The sequence below is a fragment of the Lepidochelys kempii genome, chromosome 9 (assembly GCF_965140265.1).
Source record: "Lepidochelys kempii isolate rLepKem1 chromosome 9, rLepKem1.hap2, whole genome shotgun sequence".
NCBI lineage: Eukaryota > Metazoa > Chordata > Testudines > Cheloniidae > Lepidochelys > Lepidochelys kempii.
The window spans coordinates 112577-128780 of record NC_133264.1 but is presented as its reverse complement, the minus strand read 5'-3'; the positions used below and the strand labels follow the sequence as shown (position 1 = coordinate 128780).

General features: G+C 45.7%; 1 protein-coding gene across 3 annotated transcripts in view; it reads left to right on the top strand.

The window, feature by feature from the left end:
- MELTF (melanotransferrin) overlaps positions 1–16204 on the top strand; it is a 78087-nt gene that overhangs the window by 36844 nt on the left and 25039 nt on the right. For all 3 annotated transcript variants that reach the window (XM_073358914.1, XM_073358915.1, XM_073358916.1), the window contains 2 exons: positions 6869–7020; positions 10765–10861. In XM_073358914.1, coding sequence (XP_073215015.1) covers positions 6869–7020; positions 10765–10861 — 249 coding nt within the window. The remainder of the gene's footprint in view (positions 1–6868; positions 7021–10764; positions 10862–16204) is intronic.

Sequence of the window (16204 nt, the reverse complement as noted above, 5' to 3'; positions counted from 1 at the left end):
GCGGGGGGGACTGCCCGGGCCGTGGAAGGGGGTGGCGGGGAGGGCACCTCAGGGTAGGGGTGGGGCAGGGAGCTGCTGCGGGGGGGGGGGCAGCGCAAGGTAGAAGTTTCGCCTAGGGCATGAAACCTCCTTGCACTGCCCTGAGAATGCACAATACTTGCAAGTGGGGCAGCACAAATGTGCCGATTTGTGTTGTGTTAACTACATCAGTAGTTCCCAAGTCCTGAAATGTACACTGACTGGTGATGAGATCTCATGGTTTCTTTCCTATTCTATCTTGATTCTTGCAGCATGCCCCTCTCAGTGGTACCTGAGCACCTGTCACGACAGTCTTCCTTCTCCACATTAATGATTGTAGCCTCTGTGTTGAACCACAAACTCATATTAAAAATCCCCAAACTGCAATTTGGACCAGCAGAGTTTCATTGCAAACTGCATGAAAAGTAGACTCATCTTGCCCATATGAGTGGGAGGGGTTTTAGTCTGGTAAATTGGTATTGTTGCCTGAAAAGACTCCCTCATTTACAGCTTCTCCTCCTTTTCTTTTTCCTGGACCACTTAGGGTTTGTTTTATATAATTTTGATATGCTGAGTGCCCACATTTCAGTCAGTTAAGTATCATACTGTAGCCAGAAACATGTGAAACATACAGCTCCAAATTCTGCTGTCCTTTAGGCAAACTAATGGGATGGGTTCTCATTGTTTTGGTGGGCCTTTTGCTTGAATAAAGATTAAGTAAGAATGGCAGGATTTGTCCTACTGTTTGGTTCCACTACATTATGTTCTGTTAGCAGGTTTATTCCTTCAGTGCTTGAAAATTTATTCTAGGGCTGTTGATTAATCGCAATTAACTCACGCGATTAACTCAAAAAATTAATCACAATTAAAAGAAATTATCTCAATTAATCGGAGTTTTAATCACACTGTTAAACAATAGAATACCAATTGAGATTTATTAAATATTTTGGATGTTTTTCTACATTTTCATATATATTGTATTCTGTGTTGTAATTGAAATCAAAGTGTATATTATTTTTATTACAAATATTTGCACTGTAAAAAGGATAAACAAAAGAAATAGTATTTTTCAATTCACCTCATTCAAGTACTGTAGTGCAATCTCTTTGTTGTGAAAGTGCAACTTACAAATGTTTGGTTTTTATTGTGTGTTACATAACTGCATTCAAAAATAAAACAATGTAAAATTTTAGAGCCTGCAAGTCCACTCAGTCCTACTTCTTGTTCAGCCAATCGCTAAGACAAACAAGTTTGTTTACATTTACAGGAGATAATGCTCTTCTTAGTCACAGTGTCACCAGAAAGTGAGAACAGGCATTCGCATGGGAATTTTGTAGCCAGCATTGCAAGGTATTTACGTGCAAACATTCGTATGCCCCTTCATGCTTCGGCCACCATTCTAGAGGACATGCTTCCATGCTGATGATGCTCATTAAAAATAATGAGTTAATTAAATTTGTGACTGAACTCCTTGGGGGAGAATTGTATGTCTCCTGGCTCTGTTTTACCCGCATTCTGTCACATATTTCATGTTATAGCAGTCTCAGATGATGACCCAGCACATGTTGTTCTTTTTAAGAACACTTTCACTGCAGATTTGACAAAACACAAAGAAGGTACCAATGTGAAATTTCTAAAAATAGCTACAGCACTCAACCGAAGGTTTAAGAATCTGAAGTACCTTCCAAAATCTGAGAGGGACAAGGTGTGGAGCATGCTTTCCGAAGTCTTAAAAGAACAACCCTCCGATGCAGAAACTACAGAACCCAAACCACCAAAAAAGAAAATCAACCTTCCTCTGGTGGCATCTGACTCAGATAATGAAAATGAACATGTGTCCATACTGCTTTGAATTGTTATTGAGCAGAACCGTCATCAGCATGGATGCATGTCTGCTGGAATGGTGGTTGAAGCATGAAGGGACATATGAATCTTTAGCACATCTGGCACGAAAATATCCTGTGATGCCGGCTACCACAGTGCCATAAGAACACCTGTTGTCACTTTCAGGTGACATTGTAAACAAGAAGAGGGTAGCATTAGTTCCTGCAAATGTAAACAAACTTGTTTGTCTGAGGGATTGGCTGAACAAGAAGTACGACTGGGTGGACTAGACGGCTCTAAAATTTTACATTGTTTTATTTTTGAATGCAGGTTTTTTGTAGATAATTCTACATTTGTAAGTTGAACTTTCATGATGAAGAGATTGCATTATAGTACTTGTATTAGGTGAACTGAAAAATACTATTTATTTTTGTTTTTTTACAGTGCAAAAACTTGTAATCAAAAATAAAGTGAGCACTGTACACTTTGTATTCTGTGTTGTAATTGAAATCAATATATTTGCAAATGTAGAAAACATCCAAAAATATTTACATAAATAGTATTTTATTATTGTTTAACAGTGTGATTAATCATGATTAATTTTTTAAATTGCACAATTAATCATGGTTCATTTTTTTAATTGGTTGACAGAAACTAATTTCTTTCTTTCTAGAAGACTTCCCCCCAGCTGCAGAAACAAAGAAGCTCCTTTTCCAAATGCATGAGATGTTTTAATGCATTTTCAGGACTCAGGTGTTTTGTAGCAGTGCTCTTTGCCCTTTGTGTGTGTGTCTCACATTTCCATTCTTTCCCTTCTCTTCAGTGGCTGGCCAGGAAAGTGGTTCAGCTCCTAGGCTAATTTGGAACAGCCAGGGCCAAATTAAGGCAATTTGGAGCCCTGGGCACACTTCGCATGGGCTCACTAGGGCCCTGACCCAACACCTTGGCTCAGTCACTCTTGGAGTGGCAGCAGGTTCCAGAGTAAGAGGAATGAGGCAGCTCACACCTGTTGAAGCCATTGTTCTAGCACACTTTGGTAGGCATTAGTTACCTTCAGATTTGTCAAGCTTTTCTTTGCATCCATGCATCCTAAAATTTTTTCTAATGAGAGCTAAGATTCTGATCCCAGAATCTGACTTTATGAACTAGGGCCCTAGGCATAAGCCTAGAATGCTGAAACCTTAATCCAGACTGAATGAGCAGCCTCAGGACTGTTCTAAATTGTGCTGGTTTGTAACAACCACACACAGCCCTTAAATCAACCAGGGATCTCCAGACTGAAGTGTACTTTGACCATGCGCTGTCCCATCCACAGTTTATTGCCTACAACAAAGAAGCAGAGAATGGGTGGTATAGAGCTGGCTTATATATAAAGAGAGGATGGAGGTGGTTACAACACCAGCATAGGGCTTGGCTTCATGTCCTACACTAAGTCCACCATTGAACTCCTGTGTGACCTTGAGCAAGAGACTTAGCCACTCTGTGCTTCTGTTCCCCATCTGTTAAATGGGTATTTCATAGCACTTTCCTACCAGTGTTGTGAGGAAAATACATTAACAATAGTGGGACCAAGGCTCTGGGCCTCAGACCAGGAGCTCTGGAATAGGGGTGGCCAGCGGGCCATGGCCCCATCATTTTTTGTCGGCCATAAGGGTGAGCGAGGAGGGGCAGGAGGGGTGGAAAGGAGTGAGCAGGGGGTGGGGTCTTCGGGGAAGGAGCAAGGTGGGGACGGGGCCTCGGGGAAAGGGACAGCACGAGAGTAGGGCCTCAGGGGAAGGGGTGGGTGTGGGGGCCATGTTTCCGATGCTGGTGGCCCTCTCACTTTTTAGGAGCCTTCTGCCACTCCCGTCTCAGACTATAGATTATAATTAAGGCTACATTTTAGTCACTGGTATTTTTAGTAAAAGTCATAAACAGGTCACGACCAGTAAACAAAAATTCACGGCCTGTTACCTGTCCATGACTTTACTACATACTCCTACCTAAAACTTGGGTGGGAGACCGCAGGTGCTGTAGCGGGAGGGGGAGGGTGGTCTGGGGGCACTGCAGGTGCTGGGGGAGGTGGCCCGGCACCCCCACTGGTGCTGGGGGGGTGGGCATCAGTGTGCGGCCCAGGACCCCTGCTGGTGCTGTGGGGGCCGGTTGGTGGGGCTGGCAGGGGCTGCCTACCAGGCTCCACATGTCCCTGAAGCTCCAAGGTGGCAGAGGAGCCAGGGGGCTACTCCAGCCACAAGCGCTAGCTGCGCAACTCCCATTGGCCGGTTACCGCAGCCAATGGGAGCTGCGTGAGGGCGCATGGAGCCCCCTGGCACCTCCGCCTAGGAGCTGCAGAGCCATGCCAGTGGGAGCTGGAGAGCCCCCCACCCCAAACTCCCTGCACCCCCCTTCCTCTACCCCCTCCCATGCACCCAAACTGCTGCTGCTGGCCCAGAGGCTACCCAGTCCTTGGAAAAATCATGGAGCAGGTCCTCAAGGAATCAATTCTGAAGCACTTAGAGGAAAGGAAAGTGATCAGTAACAGTCAGCATGGATTCACCAAGGGCAAGTCATGCCTGACTAACCTAATTGCCTTCCATGAGGAGATAACTGGCTCTGTGGATGAGGGGAAACCAGTGGATATGTTATTCCTTGACTTTAACAAAGCTTTTGATATGGTCTCCCACTGTATTCCAGCCAGCAAGTTAAAGAAGTATGGGCTGGATGAATGGACTATAAGGTGGATAGAAAGCTAGATTGTCAGGCTCAACGGGTAGTGATCAATGGCTCCATGTCTAGTTGGCAGCCGGTATCAACTGGAGTGCCCAAAGGGTTGGGCCTGTGTCCGGTTTTGTTCAATATCTTCATTAATGATCTGGAGGATGGTGTGGATTACACCCTCAGCACGTTTGCAGATGACACTAAACTGGGAGGAGAGGTGGATACGCTGGGTAGGGATAGGATACAGAGGGTCCTAGACAAATTAGAGGATTGTGCCAAAAGAAATCTGATGAGGTTCAACAAGGACAAGTGCACAGTCCTGCACTTAGGACGGAAGAATCCCATGCACCGCTACAGACTAGGGACCGAATGGCTAGGCAGCAGTTCTGCAGAAAAGGACCTTGGGGTTACAGTGGACGAGAAGCTGGATATGAGTCAACAGTGTGTTGTTGTTGCCAAGAAGGCCAATTGCATTTTGGGCTGTATAAGTAGGGGCATTGCCAGCAGATCGAGGGACGTGATCGTTCCCCTCTATTCAACATTGGTGAGGCCTCTTCTGGAGTACTGTGTCCAGCTTTGAGCCCCACACTGCAAGAAGGATGTGGATAAATTGGAGAGAGTCCAGCAGAGGGCAACAAAAATGATTAGGGGACTGGAACACATGACTTACAAGGAGAGGCTGAGGGAACTGGGATTGTTTAGTCTGTGGAAGAGAAGAATGAGGGGGGATTTGATAGCTGCTTTCAAGTACCTGAAAGCGGGTTCCAAAGAGGATTGATCCAGACTGTTCTCAGTGGTAGCAGATCACAGAACAAGGAGTAATGGTCTCAAGTTGCAGCGCGGGAGGTTTAGTTTGGCTGTTAGGAAAAACTTTTTCACTAGGAGGGTGGTGAAACACTGGAATGGGTTACCTAGGGAGGTGGTAGAATCTCCTTCCTTAGATATTTTTAAGGTCAGGCTTGACAAAGCCCTGGCTGGGATGATTTAGTTGGGGACTGGTCCTGCTTTGAGCAGGGGGTTGGACTAGATGACCTCCTGAGGTCCCTTCCAACCCTGATATTCTATGACCTCCATGACAGAGTCGCAGCCTTAATTATAATACAGAACACAGGAACTGACTTTCCAATGTGCTGGTGGCTGCTTGACCCCTAGCTCTGCCCCTGGCTCCGCCGCACCTTCCCCCAAGGGCTTGCCCCCCCGTCCCTGTCCTGTCCCCACTCCACCTCTTCCTGCCCCAGTCCGCCTCCTCCCCAGAGCGCGCCACATCCTCACTCCTCCTTCCTCCCCGCACAGCCTCCTGAACACTGCGAAACAGCTGATTGCAGTGGGCAGGAGGCACTGGGAGGGAGGGGAGGTGCTGATCGGCAGGGCCAGCTGACGGGCTGGAGGCCCTCAGGGGAGGTGGAGGTTCTGATGGGGGGCTGCTGGTGGGTGATCAGCACCCACCATTTTTTCTCTATGGGTGCTCCAGCCAGAGTCAGCGCCTATGATACAGAATATTCTTTAAATCCCTATACTAGAAAATGAACTTTCCTGGCAGCTTGGACCACCTGATACCATGTTTGCTTTCACTTCTCAGAACCCAGAACATCTTCAGTAAGGGAGCCTTTGCCTACAGAACTTGTCTGCTTTGCTGGTTTTCCAGAATTAGTTGGCCTTGAGAACACACCAGATGCATCTGTTCAGGTTGGCCTATGGTTTACCTTTTGAGATAGTGTAATCCATACACCTCCTGGGTGCAGTGTTCTCTCCCGTCTAGTGGTACCAAGACCACTTAGAGAGAGAGATAAAATAAGTCTGCTCTACAGCCTTAGCTACCAGCCAGCTGGCTTTTAGCTCATGCAGTAGAGGCCCATGCACTAAGCTTCAGAGGTCCCAGTTCGATCCCACCCACTGACGACCGGGGTCTGTCGGCATCACAGTAGCACACTGGGTAGGGCGACAGTAGCAGGAGTCATTTATCCACCCTCTGCGAGTGGACTTGTAGTGTAGTCAGCAGTTCCTTCCGTGGCTGCTAAGTCTAGCCCAGTGGTTAGGGAGACCCTGTGTGGAACCATTAAGCAGCACGGGCAGGACTTTCTCAGTGTAGGAGCTAGAGAGAACCATGCGGTCTGTCTGTGCCATAAGTATCAGTAAAGAATCGTCTTCATGTTCATTACACCCCAGCCCTCTTTATTGTGTACTGTGAGGTTTACTACCATTGTGTTCATTTCTAAGTGTGCATTTTTTAATAAGGTGAGGGGCCCAGGTGTATGGTAATGAGCAGAATATATACATGTTTACATCTATTACATTTAATCCTTATTATTTTCTTTCAAATTTAATGCAGGGTTACCAGAAAGCCTGCGATGGTGCGTTGTGCTCACTGAGGAGATCTGGAAATGTAGTGAAATGGCTGTTGCCTTTAAAGAAAAGAACTTGAAACCAGAGATCCAGTGTGTTTCAGCCAAGACAACAGAACAGTGTATGGAAATGATCCAGGTGAGTTTATTAGCATGATTTGTATGAACCATACTGATTCTTGACTATGAAATATATTGTAATGCATTAGTTAATGAGTACATTGACAACTGTCCTCTGCTGGATAGAATCAGAACTACTCAATTGTGTGACATTGGTTCTGTATGTAAGCAGCAGGCACTGGCTGGTAAATCCAGGAGATTATACAGGATTCTCTGGAGGTCTTGTGGTAGAGGCCTGAGATTTTGGGTGAGTATCTCATGCTACTGTGTCCAGAGAGATATCTGTTTCCTATTTCTTAACCTCTGATATCTGTTGCACTTCTATTTTCTCAAAGTATTTTAAAGATAAATACACAAACACTGAGGCTGGCAAACAATTGCCTTTCCACCCTCCAACAGGTGGTCTGACACTGACAGAAAGAAAGTCCTTTAACAGTGATTAATAGCTGCCTTTCAAATGCTTACCTGCTGACAACAGGTACAGCAGTTCATGGATAATTTTGTCTGGCTTTATCCAACTCATCCAGACTCCTTTTTTTATTTTTTTTAAATTTGTTCACAATTTTTCTTTGCCATGGGATGTAGATTACTGGCAGACTTCAGACCTTCTGTCACACTACATAGATTAATGTTATCATTTACCAGTCAATACATTTCTTGTTAAAAAATGGCCCAGTAACACATTGTAAAATCCCCAGTCTGTTGTAAGTGGCCCCAATGGCATGATCCCATGTGCTTCAAACCAAGTGGATCTGGGGAGAGTCAAGTAACTATTTCTAGCTCTGGCAGTCTAGCGCATACTCCTGGGCTCAGACCTCTTGTCTGATGCCTTTCTTTTAACATGGGTACTGCTGCCCAGCTGCCCTATAATCCAGAATCAGATTCTGAGACCTCCTGAGCGCACCAGTTGCTTATATGTGCCTCCTCACCCCCCAGTTCTACTTAGGCTATGGGCATACTTGTTTAACCCTTTTGGGATCAACATGGCAGGACAGCAAAGAACAGAGGCTTAGAAAAAGAATTTCCTAACAACTGTGCAGGAGTGCTGGAACAATTTTTGTAGTGCGGGTGTTGAGAGCCATTGAACTAAACTGTAAACCCTGTCTATAATGGAAACCATTTCCAGCCAGGGCGTGGCTGCACCCCTGGTTCCAATACCTATGCCACAGTGACTTTACTCTTAAAGCACTTGAAAGTTACAGGTTTTTTTAAATAACAAAAGTCCCAAGGCACACCCTCTCTAGTCTGGGCTTACCTTGTCTGTACAGTCCATGGTTTGTCAGTATTTCAGGCTGTGCAGAGCCCTCCTGCGCTCCTCTCCTGCAGTCCTGCTTACATGTGGCAATGTTTGGCCCCCCTATACAGAGCAGAACCCTGCTCTTAACTAGATCCTCTGTTTTTGTGCCAGCTGAAGTTCCAAGTACACCAGTGTGCTTGCCTGTCCCGCTTTCACTCTGTAGGCCTCTGTGTAGAAATTCCGTTGCTCCATGCGAGTAGCTGAGAGTCAAAGTCAATAGATTTTTAACCTTGATGGCTCTGTGGTGGTCCTTCAGCAAGGTGTCAAATGCCTTTTGTGGGCAAGGTGGCTGTCTGGAATATTACATAACAGGCTGCTCCATGGTAGATCCAAACTAACATAGCCACAATGCCAGTATTTTAAATACAGGTACAAAATAGTCTTCACAATTTGATAGTCATATCCCAGTCTATCATGCTGGTAAGCATCAAATGCAGTTGTGACTTGTATAATATATGCTATTAGTCTAAGATCATGCAATCTTACATGAGGATTACACAATTTGTTTTACAAGAAAAAATTTAGAAATTTATTTAGCTTAAGAGCTATGGGAAAGACTTGAATATCTGAGTTTTATCCCTATTACCACTGTAAAGTTCTGAATAATTCTGAGGTGCAGAATTGTGATAGCTGTGAAGCCCTAGGTGGCTATAGATTTGTTACAATATTATGTATCCACAGATCCTTTATCAGCTGAAATCCATCGGTGCCACTTACAAACAAGATTAGTTATGTACTCACTTTATTTAAAAAGATGCATCTCCCTCTATCATCCAATATTAAATTGCAGCTACCATGACTATGGCCACTGTGCTGCTTTGAAGGGAGAAGAATGCCACTAGATTACACACAGAAATTCAATGAAACTATCCATGGGGCAGAATTTATTTTACAATTAAATAAGTAATAATGGCCTCTGTATAAATTCTTCAGCAATCTGAAGTTGAATTTGAGTTCAGTCTTATTGTATTTGTCCATTTTAGAGGAAACTTGCTAAAACATCAATAATAAAACTGAGGTCCACCGTGTCCTGTTCCTGTTGAGGCTGAGACATGTCCCATGACCCAATAAGACATCTAAGGATGTATCTTTATAGCACAGTTACCATGAGTTGTAACTCAAGTGTTACCCCTAACTCGACTCCTATCCACATGCAAAAATCCCAAGCTCAAGTTAAATGGTGCTCTAAACGTGAACTAGTTGGCCCATGTGGCAAGGGTGGAGGGGTTGAAGCTCTCAGGCAGTGCTGATGCTGGAGCTAGTAATGCAGAAAGGATGCAACAGCTTGAGTTACAACAACTCAGAAGCAGCTAATCCAATCACTATGTGTAACTCCAGTGCTGTTTTGAAGTGTGGTCATTCTCACTTGAGCGAGGCTAGCTCAAGTACAGTGACTCGAGTGTGCTAACTGAAGCTAACTGTTGCAGTGAAAACAAGCTCTATGTCTTCCCAGTTAATTCTCACCTCCATGTCAGAACACAGGGCTGCTTTGGGCTCCCTGTGATCCACCATCCAAGGGCTGGATCCTAGCATGAGAATGTGGCCAGGACTAGTGGTGGGAAAATGGAAGAGGAATGCCATGGAGGAGAGGAGTTTCTGTCAAAAGGATATGGGACTTGTTGAAACTCACTTTAGCAAAAATCATAATCTGACTGGGCCTTCCAAGGTATGTCTACGTGACCAAAAAACTCTGCGGCAGTGAGTCTCAGAACCCAGGTCTACAGGATAGCACTGCAGTGCTAAAAATCATAGAATGTCAGGGTTGGAAGGGACCTCAGGAGGTCTAGTCCAACCCCCTGCTCAGAGCAGGACCAATCCCCAACTAAATCAACTAAACAGTCTTGTAGATGTTCAAGCTTGAGCACTGAAGTACGGATAGGGGCATGAGATTCAGAACCCAAGCTTCAGGTCCAGCCCAAACATCTACACAGCTATTTTTCGTGCCATGGTGTGAGTCCCACAAGCCTAAATCTATAGACCTGGGCTCTGAGGCCTGACTACCACAGGGGATTTTTGCCGTGTAAACATACCTTCAGTGGCCAAAAGCCTTCCCACCACAGCATCACCAATGACTCTAGTTATCTAACCTTCTTAACTCCTTAACACTGGCCAGTGTGTCCTAAGGGTTAAATCTGTTGCTGCTGAGATTGCATGTCTGCATTTTTGCATCTGTTTGGTTATTATGTTTTATTCTGAAATTTATGGGTATGATTTGACAGAAAAATCACTTCAGCTTATCCACAACCAGCTGAAGAATCTGATTAAAGTTGATTGGACTGTGGAGTAAAACCTGGGAGTATTATTTTTACTGGGCCAGGACTCATTTTTAGGGTGATAGAGGATGAGGCAGCTGATATTGTGCCTCCTGGATCCTTGCTCTGAGAGATGCTTCAACTAGATGTGTGTCATCACTGTGTCTAGGAAAGATTTCTTTTCACACAACTCATTAATTTCATTGCCTTTCAGAAAAAAGAAAGTGATGCTGTAAGTGTGGATGGAGTTGATATTTACATAGCTGGAAAGATGTATGGCCTAGTGCCAGCTGCTGGGGAAAGTTACTCTGGTAAGAAGAGCAGAGAACATAGGGTTTCTATTTCCAGGCTGTTTGAAAACACTCTAGAAACGTAGTTTGAGGTCAGTGGACCTGTCTGGAAAATCATTTTTCAGACAGAAGCTAAACCACACCTTGAACTTACATGACTCTGTGTTGATAGAACTGGGTTGCCCTGGTAGTCTGTTAACTGAGATAATCAGGTGGGAATGAGGTTTACATCATGTACTGAGCATGAACGTCAATAATATCCATCTCCTTTCTGACCAGTTAGGACATCTTACAATATACTGTCAAAGTAAAACATGCAGTCTTGCACAACTAGGTGCATTATAGAAAGTTTATGTCTCTCTCTCTCTCTCTCTCTGACCCTCTGGCATTAGTCATTGGTGGAGGAAGGGTACAGGACTGTGTAGAGAACTAATCTGCACTATGTGCACCTTCCCCTATGTAACATGTTTATTTGTTATATTTATTGAAATTATGATAAATTATAATAGAGTTTTAGCATTTTATAATACAATATGAACTCTTTCTTAATTAGGCTATAACTTGGGAGCATGGGTGGCGGGTATCATAGGTTGGGGGAGGCTGTGCCTCCCCAAACAGCTAGGCATGGCCCTGCCAAAGTTCTGACCCCAGGCCTGCCTCTGTGGCTCCCCCAGTGCGGCGGTCCCAGCCAGGTGCTCCAGGGCTGGGGCTGCATGGGCTAACCTGGGGTGGGGGGGATTCTGGAAGGGGTAAGGGGCAAGACCTCAGGTGGAAGGGGCGGGGCTGGAGCTGGCCTCCCCAGCCAGCAGTTCACATGCTGCCCATGCTTGGGAGCCTCACAATTCAGCTGTAACCTTACTTCACCATGAAAGAGCCTGTGCTATTAAAGAGTGATCTTGTTAAAGTCACAGGGTCATAGGCACTGCCATACTGAGTCAGACCAAGTGATCTATCTAGTCCAGTATCATGTCCAGTGTCTAGTCCAGTATCATCTCTCTAGTCCAGTATCATCCCAGCGCTGGTGCACTATCTACACTGGAGCTTTACAGCGCTGAAACTTGCTGCGCTCGGGGGTGTTTTCTCACCCCCCTGAGCAAGCAAGTTGCAGCGCTGTAAATTGCCAGTGTAGACAGGCCCTTAGATGCTTCTCACCACAGGCTGGCTGGTTGCTCTTCAGCCAGGCTCTCCCCTTTGATCAGTGCTTCAGTCGCTTGGTGGTGATGTCTGTAGATGTTAGTGGAAGAGAGAGAGAGACAGAGCATGGCATATTTCTCTCCCTTTTATAGTGTCCTTTCTTCCCTCTTGGCTTTGCCCTCCCCCCTTCAGAGTCAGGTGAGCATTACCTCATCACAATTCCAAACTGACCAAAGGAAGGGGGTGACTCCCTGGAGAGTCTAACAGATTCTTTTGTTGCTGCCTAAGCCAGTGTCTTTTGTTCCTGTGAAGCTGAGCTTGGCTTGTCCCATACCTGCCCTGATGAGGTGTGAACTGCCTCTCTGCTCTTGGAGAGTTTTTGTCTGGGCTTGCTTTAAGCCATGAGGCTATATTTTCAGCCTCATAACTATATACATGAAATTATAACTCATAACATAACTATAACAACAATGCTCAGTGCATCATGAGCCTTCCGAAGACACCCGACATGACAAACTTTGCATTGGATACCACACAATCATTTTACAAGAATGAACATGGGGGTACTGGGTGTTCCCCGGAGGTACAGAGCATCACAGTCGCACAACAATGTATTCTTGGCCCAATGCTATTCAATATCTTATGATCTGGAAAAAATATTAGATCATTGTGAGTAAGATTTGCAGATGACAAAAAAATTTCGTAGAGTGGTAACTAACGGTGGAGGCAGGTCAGTTATACAGAGCAATATGGATTGCTTGATAAGGCAGACTTATTTTAGCCACATTCATTCTAATACTGTCAGATGCAACATTTAGTAACAAAGGGCTAAAAGCACAAAGGTATCAACATTTAGGCACCACTGACCTTCACAAAACCATCACTCAGCTGCCACATCACCCTACAACATGTGCAAAGTTGCCTAAGTCCTGAGGGCACCAAGTTGCTTGGCACCCTAGCTCACACCTAAAACCCAGCAGGATTCTCAAACTAGGCAATCCCCAGCCTATTTCAGCTACCTGGCTCAATCCAGTATGCATGCTGTCAGGCCTAAACTGCACAGAAGACAGCCAGGAGAAGCAGGTCAGGATTTTGGGCTGCTAACTGTACATGTGTGTGTCCCAGTCTACCCGGTGTTAGGGCACTCACCTGGGATGTGGGAGACTCAGGTTTAATCTCTGATTAGGAGCAGGGATTGAACTGAGTGCCCTAACCACTAGGCTATAGAATCAATCATAGAATATCAGGGTTGGAAGGGACCTCAGGAGGTCATCTAGTCCAACCTCTGCTCAGAGCAGGACCAATATCCAACTAAATCATCCCAGCCAGGGCTTTGTCAAGCCTGACCTTAAAAATATCTAAGGAAGGAGATTCCACCACCTCCCTAGGTAACGCATTCCAGTGTTTCACCACCCTCCTAGTGGAAAAGTTTTTCCTAATATCCAACCTAAACCTCCCAGACTACAACTTGAGACCATTACTCCTTGTTCTGTCGTCAGCTACCATTGAGAACAGTCTAGATCCATCCTCTTTGGAACCCTCTTTCAGGTAGTTGAAAGCAGCTATCAAATCCCCCATCATTCTTCTCTTCTGCAGACTAAACAATCCCAGTTCCCTCAGTCTCTCCTGATAAGTCATGTGTTTCAGGCCCCTAATCATTTTTGTTGCCCTCCGCTGGACGTTTTCCAATTTTTCCACATCCTTCTTGTAGTGTGGGGCCCAAAACTAGACGCAGTACTCCAGATGAGGCCTCACCAATGTCGACTAGAGGGGAACGATCACGTCCCTCGATCTGCTGGCAATGCCCCTACTTATACAGCCCAAAATGCAATTGGCCTTCTTGGCAACAACAGCACACTGTTGACTCATATCCAACTTCTCATCCACTGTAACCCCTAGGTCCTTTTCTGCAGAACTACTGCCGAGCCATTCGGTCCCTAGCCTGTAGCCATTTATGGGATTCTTCCGTCCTAAGTGCAGGACCCTGCACTTGTCCTTGTTGAACCTCATCAGATTTCTTTTGGCCCAATCCTCTAATTTGTCTATGTCCCTCTGTATCCTAGCCCTACCCAGAATATCTACCTCTCCTCCCAGTTTAGTATCATCTGCAAACTTTCTGAGGGTGCAATCCACACCATCCTCCAGATTATTTATGAAGATATTGAACAAAACCGGCCCGAGGACCGACCCTTTGGGCACTCCAGTTGATACCGGCTGCCAACTAGACATGGAGCCACTGATCACTACCCGTTGAGCCCAACAATCTAGCCAGCTTTCTATCCACCTTATAGTCCATTCATCCAGCCCATACTTCTTTAACTTGCTGACAAGAATACTGTGGGAGACCGTATCAAAAGCTTTGCTAAAGTCAAGGAACAACACATCCACCGCTTTCCTCTCATCCATAGAACCTGTTATCTCGTCAAAGAAGGCAATTAGATTAGTCAGGCATGATTTGCCCTTGGTGAATCCATGCTGACTGTTCCTGATCACTTTCCTCTCCTCTAAGTGCTTCAGAATTGATTTCTTGAGGACCTGCTCCATGATTTTTCCAGGGACTGAGGTGAGGCTGACTGGACTGTAGTTCCCAGGATCCTCCTCCTTCCCTTTTTTAAAGATGAGCACTACATTAGCCTTTTTCCAGTCTTCTGGGACTTCCCCAGATCGCCATGAGTTTTCAAAGATAATGGCCAATGGCTCTGCAATCACATCCGCCAACTCCTTTAGCACTCTCGGATGCAACGCATCCGGCCCCATGGAGTTGTGCTCGTCCAGCTTTTCTAAATAGTCCTGAACCACTTCTTTCTCCACAGAGCGCTGGTCACCTCCTCCCCATGCTGTGCTGCCCAGTGCAGTAGTCTGGGAGCTGACCTTGTTCGTGAAGACAGAGGCAAAAAAAGCATTGAGTACATTAGCTTTTTCCACATCCTCTGTCACTAGGTTGCCTCCCTCATTCATTAAGGGGCCCACACTTTCCTTGGCTTTCTTCTTGTTGCTAACATACCTGAAGAAACCCTTCTTGTTACTCTTAACATCTCTTGCTAGCTGTAACTCCAGGTGTGATTTGGCCATCCTGATTTCACTCCTGCATCCCCAAGCAATATTTTTATACTCTTCCCTGGTCATTTGTCCAATCTTCCACTTCTTGCAAGCTTCTTTTTTGTGTTTAAGATCAGCAAGGATTTCACTGTGAAGCCAAGCTGGTCGCCTGCCATATTTACTGTTCTTTCTACACATCGGGATGGTTTATCCCTGTAACCTCAATAAGGATTCTTTAAAATACAGCCAGCTCTCCTGGACTCCTTTCCCCCTCATGTTATTCTCCTAGGGGGTCTTGCCCATCAGTTCCCTGCGGGAGTGAAAGTCTGCTTTTCTGAAGTCCAGGGTCCGTATTCTGCTGCTCTTCTTTCTTCCCTGTGTCAGGATCCTGAACTCGACCATCTCATGGTCACTGCCTCCCAGGTTCCCATCCACTTTTGCTTCCCCTGCTAATTCTTCCCGGTTTGTGAGCAGCAGGTCAAGAAGAGCTCTGCCCCTAGTTGGTTCCTCCAGCACTTGCACCAGGAAATTGTCCCCTACCCTTTCCAAAAACTTCCTGGATTGTTTGTGCACTGCTGTATTGCTCTCCGAGCAGATATCAGGGTGATTGAAGTCTCCCATGAGAACCAGGGCCTGCGATCTAGTAACTTCCATGAGTTGCCGGAAAAAAGCCTCGTCCACCTCATCCCCCTGGTCCGGTGGTCTATAGCAGACTCCCACCACGACATCACCCTTGTTGCTCACACTTCTAAACTTAATCCAGAGACACTCAGGTTTTTCTGCAGTTTCATACCGGAGCTCTGAGCAGTCATACTGCTCCCTTACATACAATGCAACTTCCCCACCTTTTCTGCCCTGCCTGTCCTTCCTGAACAGCTTATATCCATCCATGACATGTGAGTTATCCCACCAAGTCTCTGTCATTCCAATCACATCATAATTCCTTGACTGTGCCAGGACTTCCAGTTCTCCTGCTTGTTTCCCAAGCTTCTTGCATTTGTGTATAGGTACTTGAGAAAACTCGCTGATCGTCCCTCTTTCTCAGTATGAGGCAGGACCCCTGCCCTCTCGCGCGCTCCTGCTCGTGCTTCCTCCCGGTATCCCAATTCCCGACTTACCTCAGGGCTTTGGTCTCCTTCCGCTGGTGAACCTAGTTTAAAGCACTCCTCACTAGGTTAGCCAGCCTGCTTG